The sequence below is a fragment of the Lagopus muta genome, chromosome 11 (assembly GCF_023343835.1).
Source record: "Lagopus muta isolate bLagMut1 chromosome 11, bLagMut1 primary, whole genome shotgun sequence".
Taxonomy (NCBI): domain Eukaryota; kingdom Metazoa; phylum Chordata; class Aves; order Galliformes; family Phasianidae; genus Lagopus; species Lagopus muta.
Genome location: NC_064443.1, coordinates 10946008 through 10970340, shown reverse-complemented (window position 1 = coordinate 10970340; position 24333 = coordinate 10946008). Strand labels below are relative to the sequence as shown.

Below are 24333 nucleotides of genomic sequence, written 5' to 3'. Positions count from 1 at the left end.
ATTGACAAATGCAGGCTATCAGTGAGCATTTTTATCCCAGCTAAGTTCTATGAGTTGGAGATCCAGGGTGTGGATAGCTGACAGGATATTTAATCAATGAGGACTTTATAATGTTCAGTACAAGAATGCTTGTGCTGAGAAACCATTCCCTGTATAGCTTTTACCTGGAAGGGAACTTGGTCTAGTGATAATAAGGGCCTGTTATTACTACAATAACGAAAGGGAAGAGCTTCATCATCGCCATTCAGCTTTCCATTTTCTCATCAGTAATCAAAGGAAAATTCAGTCTCAAAGTACAAGGCCCAGGAATTCCACTGTTGTCTTGAGATTGTGTGGGAGGCTCTTTGGATGGTGATCAGCCCTGAATTGGTACAAAATTGTTCAGTCTTGATGAGGGGTTAAAAATTCAGCTCCATAGTTTGGTACCAAGTTGTGTTGTTGTGGAAATCTCACTGAAACTTTGAAAAATGGAAACTGCTTAGAATAGAAAGTTTGGCACAGGCCTTTCTCAGTTACCTTTGAAGAGCTGAAGAGGTTCTTCAAGAGCCTTGGAGTACCTGAGCTTGCTCCCACAGCAACATAAGGCTTTCCCTGAGTCTTGTTCTTGTGCCTTCTAAAGTGTCTTATTCTGGTTTCAGAATCCTATCCCAAGAAGTCTGGGAGTATAAATGAAGTGAGTGACCCCGAAGATGAACTGACGGACTCCCAGAAAACAAGCAAGCTGTCTGAGATGTACTCTACCACTATTCCTAGTGTAGACAGTGCTATGGAGTCCTGGGATGGCTCCGGCATTGATGCTGGGTATGGAAGCCAAGGTAAGATGACTTTTCTCACGGGTCTGTGGGCCAAGGCAAAGACAGATAGAGCTTCCAAGTCTGCCTGGAGACTGAATGTAAGCCAAAGGCTGTGGTCTGACTGTGCTAGCACAGCTTCTCCCTTTCAGCAAGGAACAAAATGTATTTTAAAATGCATTCATGTGGTACTCTGAGTTGATACATCCATTTTAGGTTTTTATTGGCATTGTTTCTTCTGGCTTACATAGATAGCATCATACCATTCACAGCAGTTTCAAAGCCATTGAAACATTTTACAATTCACATAATCAGATAAGTATTCGCTGTCCATATGTCTTACAAAGTATTTGGCCTGTAGCTCACTTTTAGTTCCCCAGAGAGGCCATGTAGATTGTATTAATCCTCTACAGGATGTCTTAAAATCCACAAGAATGTCTTGTGACTAGAAGCACTCACTTAATAAAATAATTAAGGTAATACTATGAGACAGCATCTCTGACTCCCCGGTGAGTGATCGGATGTCTTGGAAGCCAGATCTATTCAGCTGTGGTTTCTGGCAGACGTATGCAATTGGGATGGAGGATGCTCCATCATGGGAATAAATTTTCACTTGGAGGAATGTGCTAGAGAACAATCCAGTTCAGATTTAGTGATGTAAGCTAGTATTAGCCTGTGTTGAAGGAAAACAAACCCTAAAGCACCTCCGCAAAACGCTGCTCAGGTTGAGCAGGGAGTTGTGCTGGGCTTGGCAGGAACGTGCCACCAGGTGGCTCTGAATCCCAGGGATCCAGGCCTTGTCTCCTTAAGGAGGAGGTGAAAGTGCTGGCACCCAAGGGCCACCTCTGTGCATACATCTCTGTGCCCAGTCCGCTGCAGGGTCCTGCACCCAGGGACCTTGTTCCTGTGCTATAGCAAGCAGCAAATGCTCCTGCCTGGTATAAAACATTGGCGAGCACTTTGCTCTCTCCAGAGCAGTTTAACCTTTAAAAACACACAGAGGAAACTCTCAGCTAAATGAAATAACAGGCTTTGGCATTTTGAAAGGAAGTTCTGGCAATGTCTTTGGGTATTTCCATGCTCTTAGCCATGCGGGAGGTCAAGTCTCCCTTAATTATGTGTTTCTCTGTTACATCTTCCTGTTCGCTTGGCACAGGGACGATGGAAGTGAACGATGTTTCTTGGAAAGGCTGTGGGGATTTCTCTGAAGCGTTCAGTGGGCAGGAGGAGGTGGACAGGGGACTTGGGAGATTGATTTCCATGGCAGCTGGCACCGACATTGCTGAGGAATGCTCTGTTTTGAAGGGTTTCTGTCCAGACAGCTCCTCGTGAGACCTGGAGATCTTGTGATTTGGTAGGGTTGGTTTTACATCTCTGGAACAAGACATCCCACAGTATGGGAAAGTCCTTGGGGGCAAACTTAGCTAAACTTGTCCAGTTTCTTCTTAATGGACCCATTTGATCCTGAGAAGCTGCTCTGGTTAGAGTAAGAAGATATGGGAAGAATATCTCCTTTTGAAAGACTGAAATGAAAGCAGTATGTAACCTAAATTGCTTCAAGTTTGCGGTTTGGGGATGGAAGCTCTCTTGGCATTTACTCCTTTTGGGTTTTCTAACCAGATGTTACCCCTTTTTTCCCCTGCCTCTTGCCTTGCCTAGGTACGTACATACCTCAGGCTGCAGGCATTGCCCTTCATCCACATGAATGGAGACACAGCAGGCAAAAGAGCAGCACCCCTCCTGCGGACCCCAGGAAAAGCTACCCCTTCATGGATGGGAGCTTCAGTGAAGATGACTGGGACAAGCCCAGCAGGTGCGGAGGGGTGGGAGGAGGTAGGGAGGCCCTTCTGCAGATGTGGGGATGAGAGGGCACTGATTGTGATGGAGTGGGTTAGCCAGAGGTCAGCAGTGCCCCATCGTGGCATCAGGCATCTGTGGGGTGGGTGTGGAGTAGTGATCTGCTCTGTCAAACGACCTCCACAGAGATGCTCTGTGGCATCTCTGCCATGGGCTGGTGACACATGTCTGGAATTAGGACAGTCTCAGCTGCAAGGACCACAGGTTCTTAGCACATCTCATACCAGAGGCTGCAGTACTTTCTTAGCTCAGGTGTTACAAATGGGCACAGCCAGGGCTGTTCCCTCTTGTGTTGGCCAGAGACTTTTGAATGAGGATGCAGCTTCTCAACACAAGCTTTTTTGATGCCACAAAGCCAAAAAGGCCAAAAAAAGCTCTTGGAGGACTAGTGTGAGGTTGTATATCTGAGATAAAATGTCCTAAAGGTGTGGCTGGATGTCTCTCTCCACCACACTTTGGCCCTTCCAACACACAGACAAAACCACGCTGCATGAACATAGCCAAGTTAATCCCCCCAGCTCAGCCAGAGTGGAAGAAAAATCCCACAACAACTCCCAGGCACACAGAGCAGATTGCAGGTGCCGCCTCTTTTGGGGTGAAAATCCTGCTGAATCTGCCCCAGCCCTTCTCTGAATCATGCACAGCAGAAAAGCCCCGTTGCCCCGTAACTTAACCCTCCCCTTCACATCCTTCAGAGTCCCCATAGTTGTGTGTGTCGTGTTGTTGCTGTCAGTTCTTTTCTTTTGTAATTATTTTCCCTTAATTTTTGTTTGTCCAGACAAAACCCTTAGAACATCTCATGGCCATTTCCACCTATTTAAAGATGATCAAGCTGGCAGGAAGGCTGGCAGTGGCTGAGACTTTGTTCTTGTTTTGCCTCTCAGCGAGAGCCGGCTCACAGAGGTCGCTGCTCTCTCGTGGCCTTCCCAGCGAGGCCACTGGCAGCTGAAGTTAGCAAATCTGAGCCCTCGAAACCCTGTGTGTCCCTAAAGAGGGCTCCGAGCCCTGATGTCAAAGTGCAAGTGAAACAGTTCGTGCTGCCGAGCCCTTTTCATAAGGGAGAAAAACAAAACCTCTCTAACCCTGGCTGCCCTTAGCCTGGAAAAACCTGCTGACCCAGTGGTGTGAGGGCTGATTCATCCAAGTCCTGGGTGTTTGTTGTATCTGAGAGGCAAGAAATCCGTAACTGGAAGGGACTTTTGCCTCTTAGGAAACCTGGAGCAGAGGAAGGAAATGAGTAAGGGAAAAGAATTGAAAACTCCTTCTCAGGGGGGAATTTTGGTTTGTTTTTATGAAGTCTTGCTGGGTGTTTTTTTGACCTCTCTGCCTGGTGTTAAAAGCTGCTGCTTTAAAAGAGGTAGGGGGTGAATTTAAAATAATTTAGATTAAGCCATGTCAGATACCACTCTGCAGGCAGGCCACGATCCCACAAGGACCAAAAGTGTGCACGTTTGAGGTTATGCCTGCTACAAGCTCTCCTTTAAACCAACGGATGAAAAGCAAAGCACATGTTAAAGACTTTGCTATTAATACAGATCTGGAAAAGGTGTGCTATTGATAGCCCAAAGAGTTATTACATATAACTGAAGCCAACCTCTCTTTGATTTGTACTCAGGTACAATGTTTTGGCTTTGCTAAGTGGCTCTGGTGGAGAAGTATCCCTTCCCACCTGTGTCACTGATGACCATTGAGCTGTGCAGGCTGCTGCCAGATGTTGCACAGGTGGATCTTTGTGCAGCTCCTAAATGGATGCATGGAAGATGCATTAAGGCTGCTTTAATGTTACCCTCCTCCCATGACACATAGTGAGCGTATTGTGACCTTGTTGTAGCTCTTGAAGTTGCCTTCAAGAGGCTTCTGTTAAAATGAGTGCTGATGATGTTGTTCACATTACCATGTTTGCACAAACTAGAGAGAGGTTATCAGTACTCCCTTTCTCTGTAGCCAGAGAACTGGAGAGAGCCTGTACACAATGTAAACGACATAATGTAAATGGAGCACAGAGAGACTTCTTGAATATAAAAACTTACTTCCTTGGCCATCCGAAAGCAAAATGCAACTTGGTTTGTATGGGTTATATGCTGACACTGTCGATATTGCTGGCTGTAGTGTACGTTTACTTGTCCAGCCTAGGGCAATCATTTTTATATACATCTTTGCATTATTTACTCTCATAGAGACCTAATGTATTTACCATTTTCTCACCATGTCTGTTACCCTCTGTGTTTTTCTCTCTCTTCTCAGGTGTTCTGTGTCTCAGATCTGAGCTCTATCCCATCAGCCTTTGTACTAACAGTCTCTGAGGCTCCTGGTTTACCCATAACGCATCCTTTTTTCTTTCACTTCTCTATTTCACCAAAACGTCTTCCTAAACCTACAATCTTCCTACAGGCACTTTTTAATTTACCCTTTGAACTTTGACATCACTACACCAACTTAATTCTTCCTTTGAAGGACGCTTGCCCCGTTAGTAAATGCATGGAGGTCTCGTGTTCGGACTCTTGTCTGAAAAGTTCATATTGTTTGCTTTTGTATATGAAGACTCTTCAAGTCTCTGCTTTTACTGGTGAGACACTTGCTGTAGCCTCGCGGCTTTCATCCTGCTGCAGAAGAGTGCTGACAATGTTTGGTTCCTACGTTACAACAGATACCCCAACCGCCAAAATGGCCTTGAGACCACTCACGAGGATAGTTTTTGGCGTGTTTTTGGAGAAGCTTTGGAGGATTTGGAAACATGCGGCCAGTCTGAACTTTTGAGGGAGATTGAGGTAAATCACTTTCGGAATTTGCTGCTGATCTGTTCTGCTCTTGACTTGAATGCTAAGCAGTTTTCCCAGATGTGTTGATTGCTCACAGCACCGCTGTGCTGTTAGTGGTGTGAAGAAGGGTTCGAGTTGTGGCATTTCAGGGATGTGTGATGGGTACCCACCCCTCATCAGGCAGTTGCTTGCACGTTCTTTCCCCCAGAGCCGAGAAATTACCAACCAGTAACTTTGTGCTCTTTTTGCAAATTGCTGCTGGCCAACAATCTTCACCTGACTGTTGGCAAAGCTCCCCTATCAAATGATAAGTCCTTACATGGGGAGATACTGTCTGTCACAAGCACTTAGAGGCCAAGCAAAATGAGCCTCCCAAAAACCCACTGGGACCAAAACTTGCTTTAAGTACAGACAGGAACAACATGCATCTTGCATTCAGCTGTCACTTAGCCGGAAACTGTTTCAGTAAAATGGGTAATTGGAAGCTTTTCAGCCAGCCTTCCCCTGGAAAAATCTGAGAAAGTAATTGCTTCCTGCAGAAATAAAGGTGTTTCCTCTCTTCACGAACCACTTTCTCTTTTCTTTATCCAAAATGCTTTGGAGGTCGTGTTATTGTGTCCGGTTATTGGATGGGGAGCCTGCATTACTAAGCTGTGGGATGCAAATAAAGGCCTCCCTTGAGACTGCAGAGCAGTGGGCAGCAAATCTGCCCGGTGGGATGGAACCCAGCAGTGCAACCCCACGAGCTGCTCCCTCCTTATGCCTCCTGCATGCGGGAGGTCTGGGGAAGGCTTGTGGGGCTGGGTCCTCCATTGCCCCAAAGATGGGGCTGTAGCTAAAGTAGTACCCCAGGGTTGGAGGAGAAGGGAGGAGTCTGGAAATGGGTTTGCTGTTCCAGCAGATTGTGCAGGAATGGCATCCCCATGCAGTGCCTGATAAGGTGCCTGGAGAGATGCCAGCTGTCACACTACTCCAGTCCAGTAACACTGGATCTGGGTTGGAAATGGTTTTCTGGGCATGTCTGGCCAATGTGCTTGTTTCCTCAACAGAGGGTGTAAAATTCCCATTACTGTCAGTGGCTATTTAAGAAAAAGTACCACTCTGAAATGATGCACAGATGATTTTCTTCTGCATAATGGCGGATCTTAATGCAAAAGAAGGGATTTGTTTGGCTACTATGAAATGCCACGACAGAGAAAATAATCTTTCTGTCCATTCCTTTTGCAGGGATGTGTGGGCTTTTGAGTCATGCTGCTTAAAGGCTTTGGAGCTGATACATTTGGAGCAATGCTTTTAAAAAGAATTTAAAGAAATTTTGCAAAATGCAGGCAACCTCTAGCACTACCCATGTTATCCTAAAGTGATGGATAAAATATGGAAATCTTTTTAGCTTGTGAGTTTCCTAGCATATTTGAGGAGTCTTCTCTCAAAAATTAATCACCTTGAGTTTGGACAACACTCAAAAACCTGCTACACGCTCAAAGGATTTCCATATTTTTCCATCTCCATTTGGGATAACATAGATAGTGCTGGCATTTTCATCACTGCCACCAGAATCTGCTTTATTTACCTATATTGTTTCAGCTTGCAGAAAAGAACCAGAGGCCTTGATTAGATATTTAGTCAGGTGATATTTCCCCTGTGTGCAGGAGAAATTGCTCTTTGACTTGCCATGGTTAACACTGCTGAATTTTGCTGTCTGCTCCCTGCCTTTCCTTTTCTTTCCGCTGCCTTTTGACATTTAATAGGACTGCAGATGTTTGGAGCCTGAACTTCATAATGATGGTTTTCATTATGCTGTTTAAATAGACTCTGGAACCGGTTGAGGTTCCACAGACTGGATTCTTTACTCCTTCATTAGCTTTGATCAATGTAATTTCATTAGCGAAACGCATTGCCAAATGGAGTAGAATCTACTTAGGGGCATCGTTTAATGGATGCTATCAAGGATGACCAGGCTTAAAAACTACTTAATTTCATATTTTTTTAACTCAGTTTGACTCATTGAAGGCTCCCATTTACTGACAGATAAAATGATAATTTCTCTGCTGACTTGGCCTCAGCAGTGGTGCTGCCTTCCTGGGGCCGTTGCCAGCACTGCGCTGTGCTGATGACGGGCTGCAGCCCGCAGAGGTAGGCTGGAGATCCACCAGTTCCTGTGGGAGCTCCCCTGAGGTCAGCACGTTCATTTGCCTCGATTCCCTTGTTGTCCTCTCTGCCGTTTTTATTCCTGTGTTGTCTGTCTGCTGCCACCTCAGCGGAGTGACTCTGTGCCCTTGTCCCGCAGGCATCCATCATGACAGGGAGCGTGCACAACCTGGGCCTGGAGGGCAACAAGCTGCTCCTGGACTCTGTCAACCCATCGGGGCTGAGCCCATTGAGGAAGGCAAACTCCGGCTGTGACAACGGACAGACTGAGAGCAGCAGCTCCCCTGCCAAGAAGAATGAGAGGAACCTGGACATGAAGAAGATGGAGAAGGAGATGCAGGAGATCATGTCCCCTACCCCCCTCGAGTTTCACAAGGTCTGTGTTGCCAAGGGTTGGTTTGCTTTGGCACAGTGGTACCGCGATGGGAAAAGCTGATGGATGTGTTGCAGCCCCATAGAAAATGCTCCCTGTTGACCCTTTGCCAGTGGCACAGACCATTCAGTAAGCTGCTTTTTTTCTGAGAAATCATTTATTTTCTGTCCCCTTCCTCTTCATTCCCAGCCTCTCCTAAATGGGGTGCAAATGGTAGGACCTGAGTGACAGGATACTTGTTTGAATTCAGTATGAGGGTGATTGCAGCCAGTTTAAGTGTGGTGCAAGGCAATGGTAATTAGGAGGAGTAATTAACTGTAGAAGCTGTTGATGCAGAATGCAGGCAGGGAAGGGAGCTGGAGAGGTTTCAAAAACCAATTCCTTTTTCTTTCCTAGTGATTTTACAGTGAAACATGCAGTTAGGGCAGTTGGGAAAAACAACTTCTTGTATGATCTGCTTTTGTCCTTCAGGGTATGGCAAATGCAACTTTAAACAAAACTCCTTCTTTCCTGATGGAGGAGAGCTGAGTAAGTAGGTGTGTTATAGGGTGAGAGTTCTTTCTGCTGGAGTATCTGGTGCTGGAGGTGTTTGGAGGTGAGGTTGGGGCATCACCCCTGGGCACTGTCCTGCCCATGGATCATGCAGCCGTGGGGCTTCCCCAGCCACCAGCACCCTGATGCAGTCAGAGCCGGATGGTAGAGATGCACTCCCAGTTCACAGAAGGAAAGGGGGGACTGTGGTGGAGGGAAACAGCTGTTCCTGATATTGCTTGTCCTCCACTGGCTCCTGATATTGCCTTGTGCCAAGATACACTTCTAGCAGCACGCATCTCCTTTAGAGACCAAAGTGTGATTATGATCTAGGGAAGAGAGTTAGATTACCTGGCTCTTGTCCTCAGTAAGCCAGAACTAATGAATAGTATTAAGCAGTATAGATATTTGTGCTGCCTCTGCAGCAGTCCAACGTGTGCTTTCTGCTTCTGCCCCTCCAGATGACACTTCGCAAAGACCCAGAGAGCGAAGACTTTGGATTCAGTGTGTCAGATGGCCTGCTAGAAAAAGGTGTCTATGTAAATATGGTCCGTCCGGATGGGCCAGCAGATCAGTGTGGCCTCAAGCCATATGACAGAGTGCTTCAGGTAATAAATGCAAAATGCAGTTCTGGAGGCTGGGACGGAGTGAATGAGTGGCTGAGAGGAAGAGAGAAGTGAGACCCATCCATGACAGCACTAACTTTAATGAAAGGTAATAGTTAGCCAACTAGGTGAGCACCTTCCACCTAACTCTCAATGAGACCTGTGTTTTGTATAAGAAATCTCTAGGTAGCAGAGCTGGTTCCCCTAGCTGACACCCAGCCCAGGGAGCACCTCCACACAGAGCTGTCCCAGCGCTGTCTTTCTGAGCTTGGGCAGCTCACAACCAAAACAACCAAAAAGCCGTGTCGCTTTCCCTCTTCGCCCTCAATCCTTTTCCTATCCTGAAAGAGGGTGATTTTTGGACAAACTAGACCGTGTGGACCAATCTGTGTTCTTGTGAATCCCCTGTGGAGTTAAGCAGTGTTCATGAAGTTCTGTGCATGCCTTTGACAACTAAAAGTTTTCTAAGAAACAACCATCTCTCAAGCAAAGTGTTTTTCATGGATATTTTCCTCCGAAAGACACTAAATCTGAAGCAACTGACGCAGAAACAGAATAAAAGCTCTGATCAAATAAAAGTAACTTAAGTGTATCTGCCTGCCAGAGGGACAATGGGAGCACGGTGCATTCTGGAGTTTGGAAAGGAACTTTATATGGACGAAAAATAACAAGTTTTGCTTTGGAGCGACTCAAATAGCGACTGAGAAAAGTGTGGCTTTGATGGAAAAATTGCCACCATTTGGCAATGCAGATATTGTGACCGTATTTGGAAGCACTCAGAAAGATGTTTAGTTTTGCTACTTTCTAGGCGGTGGCTGTTAGCAGCAGGATCAGAGCCAATATATTATGTACATCAGGTAACCGGAGAGCTGGCAGCGCTGTGGGGAACCTTGTTTAAGCTTGTTATGATCTCTAGCCAGTTGGCTGCTATACAGTTATTCCTTCTCGGATTCAAATAAAAGATGGTGCAGGAATGAACAAGAAGCTAATTAGGCTGCAGGCTGCCTTTCTGTTGAATGTTGGAAGTGTTGGTCTTTGCAAGTGCCAAGTGCTCTGGGAGGTGTGCCTGAAACACAGCGGAGCAGAGACTTCTGAGACCCCCTCCTTCCTACATGCTGTGCCACACAGCTTCTACCTACAAGAGGACAAGGCAATTGCCATTGGGTTGACGTGTGCAGCAGTGATGGATGAGGGATTGCAGAGCTGGTACAGACAAATCCTAGCAAGAAGCACGGCGATGCGCTGCTGAGGATGCTTCACAATGCTGCTGGTTACGGGCATGATGATGTGTCTGCAAGCAAGTTCCAATGCTGAAGGCCACAAAACATGTTGTCCCTGCAAAGGACCCTCTGCCTCTTGACTGATGGATTGCCCAGAGCACAGCATTGCACTAATGGCTTTTCTGCACTGGAGCTGCCCAGCCAGCATGGAACAAAGGCAAAGCAAGCTCATGGCTTATTTCTTCTTGTCTGTGTGCAACCTGGATATTGTCCCTGGTCACTCATCTATAAAGAGCAGTACTGAGTTCGGCTGTGTAGCTGCCAGCTAGGGCAGGGTGGCACTGCTGCCATCACATTGCCCAGCTCTATGGGCATGCATTAATCCTGAGAAAGGGCTTTGGATGCAAGGGTTGCATGGACTTATCCAGCCCTTATCCTGAGAAGGAATCAACGCCTGGCCTGAGGGGTTATGTTCACTACAAAGGTGGGTGGGAAATTCCTTTCTCCCCTCCCTGCTTCCCCTCCCCATGCTATTTGCCAGCCCTCTCCATCCTGGGGCTGTCGTGGCACCGAGCCCAGGTGCTCTGGGAGCTGTAAGCAGGAGAGCCAGGATGGCTCTTGCAAGTGACCCAGCCTAGAAACGTGCTTCAAGATGCTCAAATGAGCAGGAAAAGTGCTTACACTGCTGAATCCTGCAGAGAGGATTTGCAGCCTCCACAGCCACCTTCTTGAGCCCATGTGAAATGCATCTGGACTCCTCCAAAATGAAAGATGTAAACGGTGTGAGGAGAAGCAGGAACTATTCAGTATAGTCCTGATTTACTGCCTGCTGAGCTGGAAGTGGTCATTTGAAGCCTCACGGTCTGTGCTGTGTTTGTTTTCTAGGTGCTGAATGCCCTACACCACAGATTTAAGGCCAGTGAAAGCCATGATGACAAAAAATTATATAGCAACCTTTATCCCAGAGACTTGACCTAGAGAATTGATTTTTGAGCCCTGTAGAGTTCAAAAGGTGTAATACTGTCTTAGACTCCAGGGGTGAGGATTTCTGCCTGATCCAGGCTTTTTCCCCTTTCCTCTACCAGTTACAGAGCCATTCCTCTGCTAAGGCAGGATGTGCCCAGCTCAAAGAGGGGGAGAGGGGGGGGCGGGAGGCAGTGCTCTGCTCTGCTGTGACCCCTCAGTCAGAGTCCCCCAGGCGCTGTGTGTTTTCACAGGTGTGGGTTTAGCACCAGCCTTGTGTTTTCTGTCTAACAAACCTGCTGTTTCTGTTGTTCCTCCCTATGGCACATCCTAAATCCATCCCGACAGGTAAATCGCGTCCGAACGAGAGACTTTGACTGCTGTCTGACTGTCCCTTTGATCTCAGAGGCTGGAGACAAGCTGGACCTGGTGATCAGCCGCAACCCTTTGGCTGCCAATGCTCCTCTGGAGGGGAACGGGGAGCTGCTGGCACAGGCAGCCTGCACCGAGGTCAAGGCGAGCGTCCAGACACTGTGAGCAGCCACAGCGGATGGTACCTGGGGCCTCTGCTGAGCCATTCTGGTATTTGGGGTGTTCTTCCTGTTTTTTGCACTGGTATTTGTAAATGCTGTGTGTATCATCAGCTCCAAGGGGGGAGGTGGGTCTTCAGTGAGCTGTCACCTGTAGGCCACCCAACGCTGCTGGGAAGGTTGAAGCTGGATGTGCATTTCTGGGGCTGGGGTGAGCTGTTGCATCCCCAGTGCATTGTGGTGCATGGGGTCTCCTGCCCCAGCACCTCCTCGCTCTTCAGGCCTTGGCCACCCTACAGACACACATGGTGCTATTTTTATCCTTGTTTGCTCTGTTTATCACATACAGCAAGATTGAAATGCCATTCTTTTTCTGTTGTACCCAGCTCCACCCTCCAAACGCTCCCCATACATTGATTCCTGCAGTCCCTTTCTCTCCTGCTATCAGGCTATGGAGGGCCCTGTTTAAAGACAATTCAAAATGCACTTGATGGTGTCTAGGTGCAGTTCTTGTTCAGAAATTTATGTTTGCAGCTGCCTCACGCTGGCCCCTTCCACGCTGCCCCAGCAGGGCTGGCTCAGCCCAGTGCCCACTGCCCAGGGCACCTCGTCTCACCATCAGCAGTGCAGTTGTCTGCGCCACACAGCGGCTATTAGAGCAGAAGGCTGTGCCCAAGGCTGAAGACCCTAAATGCCTGCTACTGTTTTTCAGATGGTTATGGAGATAATGCAAGTAAAAAGCAGAAGTGTTGTTATCTAGGGCAGTTGATGTTTTGAATTAATAGAACCTTCTTGTCCCCTGCCAGGCAGTGACGTGAGAAGTCCCATGGTAGATGGAGATTGTACATCCCCTGCCCCCACCTGCACTAGCAGTGCCTAGGTGGCTTTGTTTTGCCTGTTGCTGGCCTTCCCATGGCCTCCAAGCATGGTGCCCCTGTTGTCCCCGTGCCCCTGTGTGCCCCCAAGCCATGGGGAGGAGGCAGCTGAGGTATTTGCATCGGCTTCAGTCTGCAGGAGACACAGTCCATCTGGCTGTGGGCTCCTCCTCCTCTCTTTGCTGTGAGTTCCTCCTGTGGCAGATGTGAGCTGCGCTCTGTGTTCCATGTTTTAGCACTTTATGATGACATTAGCATCCTGGCACCCTGGCATTGCTTTGCCCATGAAGGCTCACGTGTGGTGGTATGGTGGAGGTGAAGAACTTGCATGGTTGTGGGCAGCAGCCCTGGTGACCACTGCCCCCATTCCCCCACTCACCATTTCATTTCCTCCATCACCACCCTGTACCAGGGCTGTGTTCGGGTGCCATAGAGCTGTGTGCAGCACGTTCCTCATTTTGCTGAGCCAGGACTCACTTCTGCATCCATCTCTACTTTGCAGCTCTGTCCTTCCACAACAGCCCAGCATATTGGGGTGTTTCTTTGAGGCATGTCCAGCCCCATCCAGCTACTTGTCAGTGTAGCCATTTTCTCTTCAAGTATGCAATATCCCATACCATTGCTGCCACAACTAGATGATGTGCCATAATTGATACTGTGGAGCATTGACAGTGCAGCCGAAAGTGTTTTTATATGCAATATTCTGAACAGCGGAAGCTCGCTGGGGCTTCTCATAGGTTTTTAATGAAGACTTTTATTAAAGGCTTTAAAAAAAAAAATAAGAAAAACTTGGTCCTTGTATCCCTTCCTATGCATTTTGAATGATATGAAGATGAAATGCATTACTTAAATGTGTATTTTTATCCATATATTAGAGTGTATTCCTTGTAAAGTATTTTTATATGCTGATTTTCTTATGTATCTATGAAAGCACAATATTTAAAAGTACAGCATTTCAAAAAATATTTTAGTCCTGTTTTGGACCTATTTGTAAATCTCTGTATTTAAATGGCATTGCAATGACTTTTTTTTTTTAATTAAATAAAAACAAATGAAATGCACGTGTTGTGGGTCTGTTTCATTCTGCTAGAGGACAGGAGTAGGGCAGTATTGTTCATCCAGCCCTGTTTTCCCAGAGGACCCATGTGAGGGCAATGAGCAAAACATGGGGTTGGTGGGACCACTACTCATAGGGCTCCCAGTGCAGGCTTTGGATTGGCACTTGCTGCTGCCCAGCAGCGGGATTTGTGACCACTTGCTTCCCTCCCTGCAGATAAGGGGACTTTTTCTGCAGCTCTCTGCATCCAGATGCTTGTGGTGCCCATACTCCATGGCTGTGGAGATATTTACATGGTTATAATATTGCTTACATCAACTTGGCCACACTGGAAGCCTCCGTGGTTCAAACCTTGGCTACTTCATGACAAAATATTTGTGTGGCAATGCACACGGTGGCTGTAAAGTGGCAGTGGCAGTGTTTGCAAAGCTGTGGGTAACCCCCAGGGATGGGATAAGGAGGTGACCTGATGGACACTTGGATTCCCAAGATCCATGAGTCATAGAATCAATCACCAAGGTTGGAAAAGACCTGTAAGATCATCCAGTCCAACCATCCACCTATCACCAATATCACCCACTAAACCATGTCCCTCAGTACAACAGGTAAATGTTTCTTGAGCACCTCCAGGCTCCATGACTCCACCACCTCCCTGGGCAGCCCATTCCAGTGCCTGACTAGTCTTATAGAGAGGAAGATTTTCCCTTATGTGCAACCTGAATCTCCCCAGCACAACCTCAATCTCCCCAGCACAACCTGAGCCAGTACAATGCTGCACTGCAGGAGCCAAATTATCCAGCCTCTGGAGCCAGGTGTCTAAAAGACGACTGCCACAAAGCCACTGGGAGAGCTCATGTCCTTACAGGGAGGCTTTGCCTCCCTTAGCTTACAGAGGGATTAAGGGACACTGCTACACTTCCAGCACATGCAGTGCAGGCTCTACATTCCCTAGATACAGCCATCGGGAACTGCTGCTCACTGGCAAGCAAAGGGTGAGCTGTGTTTTGCAACCCTCACCACCAAGTGGGTAGCACAGGAATTATCAGAGGTCAGGCATGGAAACACTTCTGGTTAGAGTTGGGAATCATTGCCATGTAAACAAACCTTATCGGTCATCTCTGGCTGTCTTCGGGGCAGGGGCTGCCAAGCAGAGCCCTTCACATGTCTGGCACCAGGGCCGTGCCAAAGCCGCTCGGTGCCAGCCCGGGCACCGGTGCTGTGTCAGGTTGAACACCCAGCCATGCAACGTGACCGCAGGGCTCTGCCTCACGCAGAGAGAAAAGGGCAGCTCAGTGCAGCCGGGACACACGGGTGAGCAGGGAGCTGCCTGCTAACAGCAGCCTGCAGGGCTCGGCCGAGGGATCCAGCCCAGGGCAGGTCACAGCCACACACGGCTGGAGCACGGAGCCCTGCAGCAGCTTTGTGTGGTGCTGTGGGACTTCTGGCTGATTATTTTGTACCTGAGACACGTTGCAGTGTCTGCACCAGTGATGGGCTGCTCAGCCCAGGCATTGCAGGCTGTGCACTGGCACAAAGGCCTCAACTCTCACCCAGCAAAAAGTAATGCAACCAAGTCAAAACCAAGCCATTTCCCGTCTCAAAACAACTTCAAAAGCTTCAGGATGCAGCAGGGAAGCCTGGCTGGGGGGCTGCTGGACATGGTCCATGCCCTCAGCTCCAGTTGGGTTATCAGCAGCAATCCTGACCACAAATGCTGTGCAGTTTGCCATTCTGCTTCTCAAAAACATCAACCAAATGACTTTTCTTTCCTTCCCCCCTCTCCACGCATAGCTTAGGAAAAAGCATTTCTGATTTAACTTCCATTTGCCCAACTGAAGGGGCCATCAGAGCCTTTTAAATGACAAATCCCATACACCTGGAAAATGAATTCATTCTCTTTGTTGTTGTTTTTCCCTTCTCATGGAGCTTTTCTGCACCTGGCTCCCTTATCTTGTGACCCTGTCTGCTGCGACCACAGCAGTGGGGCAAAAAGGGAAGAAAACTGGGCAAAAAAAAAAAAAAATGGGCACCATTTCCATACCTTCACACTGCTCCATTTGTCTGAGTGAATTAACACAGAGAATAATGGGCTTAAAGGAAGAGCTGAGGTGCTCAGAGATTGAAAACATCAGTGAGCACAGCTAGTTTATAAAGGAAACTTTTATTTTCTGTTATAAGGTGATTACAAACTCATCTAAAAAAGCAAAGATGACTTAAAAATATCCATATACATTTCATTTATCTAAAAAGCAAAACAGAAACTGCAAAATACAAACATTTACCATATACACAAAGGCTGGGGGGGGTCATAGGATTAAATTACACTCCAGGAGGATTTTCAAATACAAATATTCCATCTTGGAACACATACACGCACACACACACACACACACACGCACACAAAGTTTTAAAATGTTTTAAAAATATTTTTCTTTTTTTTTTTTTTATTAAAAAGTCCAGATGACATTTTTGAGGAGGTCATCATCACCACCCCATCTATATGTGCTACTCATCACCGTACTGTAGTCACAGTTGCTAGGAATTTAAATAATAATAACAAAAAAAACAAACCACCACTATTTTTCAGCCAAATACATCAAAGGAGATGGACCACCTCTCACAACACGAAGCCCCTGTTATCAGGTAACAGCCACCACATCACACTGGGAAACAACAGCTTACTGAACAACGAGCATTTCAGAACAGTGCTGGGATGCGGCGATGCTGAGAGACCTCACTGCCCTGCAGGACAGGAGCGGGTGACACCGACTGGATGCGCCCCAAAGGGTGTTTTTGGCCTCTCAACAGGAGTTTGCTACTGTTCTTTTTTTTTTTTTTTTTCTTTAAATAATAATAATTAAAAAATCTTCTTAACATCTCAACTGCAGAAGTAGATGCAAGAGATTTAGGAACCATGCGTATCATGCTAACATGTACAATGCTACGGGCCCAAAGCCTTCCCTTGTACGCACACAAAGCACACATGCACAGCTCCTCAGCACAACCAAATTGCCTTTTTTTTTTTTCTTCTTCATACTTTTCCCCACTTTTTCCACCAACTCAGAGCACAGAGAGCTGCTCCATGTCAGGCTGTCTGTGCTCTATGACAACACGAGCAGCAGCGCTGTGCTGCAGAGCTGCAACACAGGGAGGAAACCTCCACAATCATCTCACCCCTTTCTAAACTGCTTCTAATTCGCTTTGCTCCTAAAGCACAGAACTGTGTAAAGCATGGAGCAATTATGCTCTGACAGTTTTACAGTTTATTTCCAATTAGGACAAAGCCACAAAACAAAGAAGGACGTGTTTGGGCTGTCATTCAATACCCAGCAGGGTCAGGCTCTTTTCCAATGGCAAACCCTGCAATCAAACTTCTTCACCTCTACTGGCGATGTGGGAATGATTATTTGTTTTCTTAAGGTTTTAAACCTGAGAAATTCTTCCTTTTTTTTTTGTCAAATCACATCTGAAGTTTTTTCACCTATAGGATGTGGGTAAGCTGGAATCACCAGCTGACAGCTGGAAGAAGCATGCAAAAAGTTATTTCCTCTCTTTACTTTTTGAATAGAAATGAACAAATTCAGATTATTATTACTTTTTAAAGCAGAGAATTGTTGTGCAGGAGCAGCTGTTTTTGGGGATGGCAGAGTCACACTCTGGGAAAGGGGCAACTTCCAGCTGGGGCTCAGGCTGCTGTGCCAGAAGTAATTCTTGAGCAAATCTTCCAGCCAGCTCAAATTAACCACTGATACCAACAGATCATTTTCTGTGACTGAATTATGGAGCTTGGAGGGGGCTGCTTTTGTTCATTGGTTTCTCCACTGAGAACTTTCTTTCTTAATCTTATCTTTGATTACAAGAAATAAAAAGGAGCTACTTAGGTTCTGACAGTTCCCAACCTTTGCTCATGCAAATATACAAATACACAATTAAATGCTAATCCTCACCACGAAGCTTTGGATGCTGATTTTGGAGGAAACAAGTCCGAGGCTGCTGCCCGAGCCCCCTGCACTCCCACCTCCCACAGCAGGAGCCACTCTGTACTTGCACAGAGCCAGGCATCCAACCTTGAGAATTCCTCAGCAAGGCCAAGGCCTGGCATTTTGGCACTGTATCTCCCTTTCAGTATCTCAATTTAGCCAAGTCCATTTGGATGCCCTGGAGGTCAGCACTTCCTAAGAAAGCAGTGCCTAAACCATCTCAGTTCCCATCCCAATAGCTTGGAAAGTCATATGCATAATTTGCAGCTTCGGAATGGAAGCAATGTCCCCACCTGTGTGCACGCTTATAGGGGCAAAGATTTGATCTACCAGTCTATGTAAGAACAGACCTTTTTATTTTCCTGTTACTCAAAGTGAGCAACTTGCATTGAATCTTTTGGAAATGATTTCAGGGTCATCTTTCTTCCAAGTATATTTGAGCTGCTTAGCTAACTTAGACCACTCCATTCAATACACAGTTTATTTAACATTTTATATACACTATGGCCCCACACATGATCCTGCAGCGACTGCAGATGTGGAAGCTAATAATCAGTTATACAAAGGGTTCAAATCTCCCACCAATGGAGTACTGCCATTGGCACAAAGTGGGAGCTTAGAACCCCTGTGTGACAAGCACAGCCTCACCAAAACTGCAAATCTCCTTGGCAAATAAAAGCAGACTTGGAGGAGACTTGTAAAAAGCCTATTGAATGGAAATGTTCATGTGTCTTCAGAGCTGTTTGAACTGTTCTAGAGCTGAGGCAAGGAAGAGGAACAGGAACATCTGCAGTTGAGAAAGGTGGACACACAGCAGAGTGCAAACTGCTGTAGAAGATGCTACCCTGACAGTGGCAAAAAAGGTTCTGCAGATACATGGGTTTACTTTTTGTGTGTGTGTTACACCAACCATAAGGCTGCACCTTCTTTTCTCTTTCCTCCTCTCCCCAAGAACAACAGTGGAAATCAGCTTTGCTGCTCCAAGACTATTTTACCTAACTCTCCACTCCTGAGCTGCATTGCTGCTGCAGGTTGAACACCAGCACTGTTTAAGATGGTAAATACAGCTGCTACACTTTGATATTTCCATTTACTACACAAGAACAAATCCATGGTGGATCTACTATCTCACACTTCAAAAAAGACTTTTCTAAATGCATGGATCTGTTTGGACCAGATGAAAAGGAAAGCTATAGATGGAAAGGTAAATGACAACAGTAGCAACAACAATAATAGTAATAAAAACCAGTTCTATTTATGAAATCATATTGTTTAAATACCAAAATACAGAATACTGGTAAAGTCCCTTACAATAGATGCCCATTCAGTAAGATCATAACTAGTCACAGGTGAACTGCAACAGACGTTTGGAAAACTGAGAAAGATCAGGAACAACTCAGAGAATCTCGTGGCGCAAATTTCTTTGCAGTTCTGCCATCTCCCATCTCAGCTCAGCTGGGAAGGAATGCTGCTGGAAATGTGCCATTTCCAATCCCACAGGAGCTGAGCAATACAAAGGTGTGTGGGACACGAAAGGTGTGCTTTTGTTTTGTTCTGCTGTCTTTACATTCAATGCTCTCATCCTGAAGATCTCTTGCCAAAACCCACACTTATTTTTAACAGTATCCAAACCAGTTCACTTATGACTAGCCATGATAACTCAGTATAAAGTTCCTCATTTACAAAAAACAGGTAAAATAAGTCACAAATGTTTAAACAATCAGGAACAAGAAATCACTTGCATTTGCAATCATAAATAGGTAGGAAACACAGACTTAAAAATCATTTTTTAATAATTTTGGCAGAGGATCACATCGAAATGCAAATTTATCAATATCAACAAGAAAAGTTCAGAAACCCGATAAAAAACGTCAGGTAAAAAACACTTCAAAATGTGCATGTGCTCATTGGAACTCAGACCCCATTTTAAAACAGAAAGAATCATTTTGGAGGGGAGAGGGGAACTATTTTCCAGAAACGTTTCTTAGCTCTCTGTGAGCCCCAGTCCTCCCCTGCAGTCATGCTGACAAGCACAGCAGGGCCAGAGCAGTGTACTTGGAGATCACTTGGATGAGGTTGTTGCATACGTGCAAGACTCTCTCACATGGTACATGGAAGCAACTGATTTGAATGGCACAAGTTCACGTCGAAATGGGGCTGGGTTCTGGTTCTCTGGTTGTACTTTTAAAGGTGTAGTATTGGCCCTCTGGTTTTCAGCACAAAGATGCTCTCCACAAGTGGGAGATGGCTCACTGAACTCACCAGACATTTCTGATGTAGTCAAACCATTTTTTCCCTACCTAAAGCTTGTCTCATCTCTATAGTACAAATCTGATGTGCAAACAAATCTCATACGCAGCCATACAGCAACATATCATGAAAATTAAATATAAATTAAGCATCAGTGTTTCATCTACACTCACATAAACCATTAATTTAAACTCCCCCCCCAAACCTCATGCTTCAATCTTAACCCAGGCAAGCATGCCTGTGCACTGCAGACACTAATCATAACTCAAAAACAAGGGTCCATGTTGAATCCCACTGAAAGAGTCATCTACAATCGCATTTCCTTGTCCTTGATGGTTAAAAGATTAAAAAAAAACCACAGAAACAGCTGTTTCCTTATTTTGCACACATCTGATGGCAAATTCCAGCCAGAACCCTCCTGGCCCAATAGAATTCCTGCTTTCAGAAAGGCAGTCGCCACTGCCCTGCAGCTGAAATCAAAGAGTTTGCCATCTCCAGCTGTGGAAAAGTTTCCTTTAAACTCCTGTAATACAGCAACCAGAAAAAAAAAACAAAAAGCAATGCTGACATGGCTGGTTTTGTTGCTGCAACTCAGCCCTGTGATGTAAAAATATGTACAAATTCAAACTAGAAAAAAAAAATCTTTTTTTGCTTTTGGTCCATCTCTTAACTTTAAATCACCCTTTTTCTTTTACAGTAATACCAACAAGTTATTCAACAAGTGCTGCTGCAGCCAGTTAGTCCATGGGACGTGAACAAACAAATCAAACCTTCTGAGTAGGAATGTTTCGAATTGGATATGTTCCTGTTGAAATGACAAGATCTGCCCTGACAGACTAAGCTGACAGCAAAATCAACAGATACAAGCTCTGCTGTTGTCATTTCCTCTAGATACCTTTGGATAGCCTAATATCGGGGTATCATGAGAAGAAAAAACCCTTCCTTAAAAATAGAATGCCCACAAGAAAAAGCTGAGTTTTGGCAGAGAATCTGTTCCCAGCACAACCTGCTCAAGTTTAAAACAGAAAAAAGACTTCTGTCCATGTCTTGGACAGTCTTCAGGGAGCAGCTCCCCATGGAAGCATCCCCCTGGCCCACAGCAAAGCTGCTGCACCCCCACTGCCACACTCCTCCCAGTGGTGTTTTCCTTATTCCTCAGGTCAACCTGGAATGGAACACAATTCCTTCGGACCAAATAAATACAAAATACTGCAGTGTTACATTTCCTTTGTTTTAACTCAAAGTCCCCTATGTCCTGTTTCTTTAGCAGACATATCCATAGGCTTTAGAAATATGTCCGCCATCCTCAAAAAGAAACTGCAATCTAACCTAATGGTGGGCAAGCAGATGGAGAACCCAGAAAGATCAACATTAGAAAGATCAACACAGCGGAAGAGCAATACAGGAGTGCAACAGCAAAGAGACCAGCATAGATGGAATGGTGTTACAATGGAAAAGGAAAGGTGCTCACCCATCTCTGAAGCTCTAAGCTGACAGGAAAGACTCCACAAAGGAGGGATCTCCAACCAGAGAACCTTCCAGAATGGCAGTCAGCCCTTAAATGGGGTCTAAGAGAGCTGCAGCCAGGTTCCACCCCTTCTGGTCACACAGCTCAATTGCCTTCACCTGTGCTCGCAGGGCTGACCCGGTCCTTTCCCAGGTGCTCAATCAGTGGTTCAGGCTGTGACTCAGCAGTTAGCACACACCAGATCCACTGCTGCTTTAAGAAACCAAATCCTTCTGTCTGTTCCCCCAACAGAATCCAATTCCTCCAAATAAATAAATAAAGAGAATCCTGGTTACCAAACCTAGCAAAGCATTCTCGAGATACATGGATGAAAAGTATGTGTTTGCTGGCTGATATTATTATCTTCCTCACTATTATTATTAACAAGGCTATAAACAGTGCTTACACCAGGTGTAGGTGAATAGCTCTGTTCCTGGTGTTGGGGATGACCTGCACTGTGCCCACCTTTGGACAGTCAGAGTCCACAAAAGATTGGTGGCTTTTTTAAAATTATTTTTCTGCCCCAAACAAAGTCCAATAGTTAACGTGCAAATGAGTGAGTGGGCAAACACCTGAAGCACCAGGATCACCAGGTGCTGCTCTGTGCTGCTCGGGGTCAGGCTGCAGAATTCAAGCTTATCCCAGTGACATCTCTGCTCAAGTCTTTGCTGGAACACTAAAGAGCAGGTGCTCAACCCGCCTGATCACACACAAGCAGCAGGCACTTCACCTAAACAAAAAATAATAATAATAAATGAGTGAGCTGTGCTAAGTCCTGGAAACACCTTCCTCAAGCCCTCCTCTTGTTTGTGTGCCTGGATCCCAGCTCTGCGCCTGCAGGAAGGGCTGTGAGGCTCTTCACACCCAGCTCCTCTGCCCACTCAAACACCCTGCTCCAGCTGCCCGCTGCTATCTCTATTCAGGGACTGTGCTAAACATAACTGCACCCTTTTCCCTCTTGTGACCCTGAAGCCTGTCGTTTACCACAATTGAACCAGAGGGTGGAAATACTACACCTTTGAAAATTCTCTTGAAACAGCATCTTTGTGTTTTGTTTTGTTGTTGTTTTTCCTCATATCTCTCAACAGAGCGCCTTTTGTGTGTTCTGTAGGTTACCCTGCTCCCAACCACACCAGCACCTAAAATTGCTTTCTGAGACTTGAATGTATTGCTGGCAAGACAATCAATTCAAGTGGTAAGGTGTATAACGTTTAAGAGATAAAGATATATATATATATTTAAAAAAACAGTAATAGTAAATTCCTGTAATATGTCTAGTCTGATATGAATGCTCTCCCTCTACAGAGAGACATCTGCTGTGATTACCTTACAAAATATTAAAAAAAAAAAAAAGCACACACAAAAAATAACTTTCTCTGTGAGAAATAAAAATAAATCCTAGTGCAAATATAAAGCTCTGTAAACCTGGTCCTATGAGAATCTATGGTTAGTAAACGGCAGTTAAAGCAGGTTTATCCTCTCACAGAGAGAGCTCACATCATGGTTTCCACAATGATATGAGTTGGCTTGATCAATCCGCCATTCGAAGTTCCATTGGGGCAGAAGGGAGTGCCACTCTCTGTTTCTTTGGACCACCGATTCACTTCCTTGGGGGCAGCCACTGCTTTTATCCTCTGAAAGAAAGGGGGGAAAAAAAAGCAAAGGTTGAGAGACCACACAGTCCACTGGTCTTCCTGTGCAGAACGGAGGAGGTGGCAATTCAACCATAGGGCTGTCAGATGTGCAGGGCTCTGCAAGGGCTGTGCAGCAGTACCATGGTGGAGGTTTGCTCAGTGGAGCCTGACTCGAGGCAGGCATGTCAGAGGGCACTCACAGCTTTATCCAACACTTTGGACTTTCAGTGCTGCAGCTGCTGCTCAAGTTACGCCTCTTCTCCTTCCTCATTTAGAAACAACTCTGCTTTTTAGGCCGCCTTTCATTGCCAAGTGGCAACTTCTCTCCTACATCTCAGTTCACAAAGGAAGAATGAAATGGCATCTGAGCAGTGTTTACCCTCTTCTCTTTCCTAACATGGTCTTTGAAGAGTGCTTTGGCTACTTTTAGACTTGTCTTTCAATAGACAGGGGTGACAAAGTGGGCAAGAAAATAGACACATGAAAATGTTCTGGCCACAGCTGAAAAAGGCCATTAGCACTGGGAGGAAAACAAATTCAAGTGTTTGTGCCCTGGGAAACGTTCCTTCCTTATTCTATTCTGTTGGGTTTTTTCCTAAGAGTCCCACTTTCTCCTCCAAGAATACCCTGGGCTGCATTTAAGACCATCTCATTAGGCAAAAACAAAACTAATCTGCAACCTTAGGAAGAGAACTGCTAAGTTTCATGTTTGCACAATCTCCAAAAACTTTCCACAGGAAGAAAAACAAACCAGGAGAACTGGTGCTGAAATGTGAAGGGCAAGAGTTTGCCTGTACATCTATATGAACCTGAGAGAATCTGCACTGACAAGTCTGACGCTGAACCCAGATTTTCCAAAGATCAGAAAAATCCTGATCCAGTGTTTTGATTTGACTCATTAAGAATTAAAACCAAACAAACAAAAACAAAAAAAAACCAAACATCAACAACCTAAAGCAACCTAAAATGTGAAGCACACTGTCAGGAAAGTTTGACTTGCATTCAGTCCCCCAGAGCAAAAGCCATGCTTCAGAGCCACAGTCCATACCTGGATCCAAATGTCCCTGGAACTAAGAGAGCTTTCAGACAGCTGGGTTTGATGCAGGTATTTCTGTTTTCTCACTGATTTTTAGGATGGTATTTCCTTTCCCCATGGGCAGGAGAAGAGAGACCTGGCACTGACAAGCACTGAGAAGCACCTTGGACTGAGTGCTTGTCTGCACATGGAAGCAACAGCTTTCCTAGCTGGAAAC

The 24333-nt window shown here is 45.8% G+C and overlaps 2 protein-coding genes across 23 annotated transcripts in view; one reads left to right on the top strand and one right to left on the bottom strand.

The window, feature by feature from the left end:
- The window catches only part of GRIP2 (glutamate receptor interacting protein 2), a 218533-nt gene extending 204820 nt beyond the window's left edge, over window positions 1–13713 (top strand). For all 7 annotated transcript variants that reach the window (XM_048957647.1, XM_048957643.1, XM_048957645.1 and 4 more), the window contains exons 19-24: window positions 639–815; window positions 2451–2604; window positions 5296–5416; window positions 7695–7931; window positions 8921–9067; window positions 11596–13713. In XM_048957647.1, coding sequence (XP_048813604.1) covers window positions 639–815; window positions 2451–2604; window positions 5296–5416; window positions 7695–7931; window positions 8921–9067; window positions 11596–11784 — 1025 coding nt within the window. In that variant the 3' untranslated portion in view covers window positions 11785–13713. The remainder of the gene's footprint in view (window positions 1–638; window positions 816–2450; window positions 2605–5295; window positions 5417–7694; window positions 7932–8920; window positions 9068–11595) is intronic.
- A 3433-nt stretch (window positions 13714–17146) lies between these two features.
- The window catches only part of SLC6A6 (solute carrier family 6 member 6), a 93832-nt gene continuing 86645 nt past the window's right edge, over window positions 17147–24333 (bottom strand). For 15 of the 16 annotated variants that reach the window (XM_048957658.1, XM_048957655.1, XM_048957653.1 and 12 more), the window contains one exon: window positions 17147–23080. In XM_048957658.1, the coding sequence (XP_048813615.1) occupies window positions 22940–23080 (141 nt within the window). In that variant the 3' untranslated portion in view covers window positions 17147–22939. The remainder of the gene's footprint in view (window positions 23081–24333) is intronic. The other variant, XR_007379347.1, reaches the window with a different exon arrangement.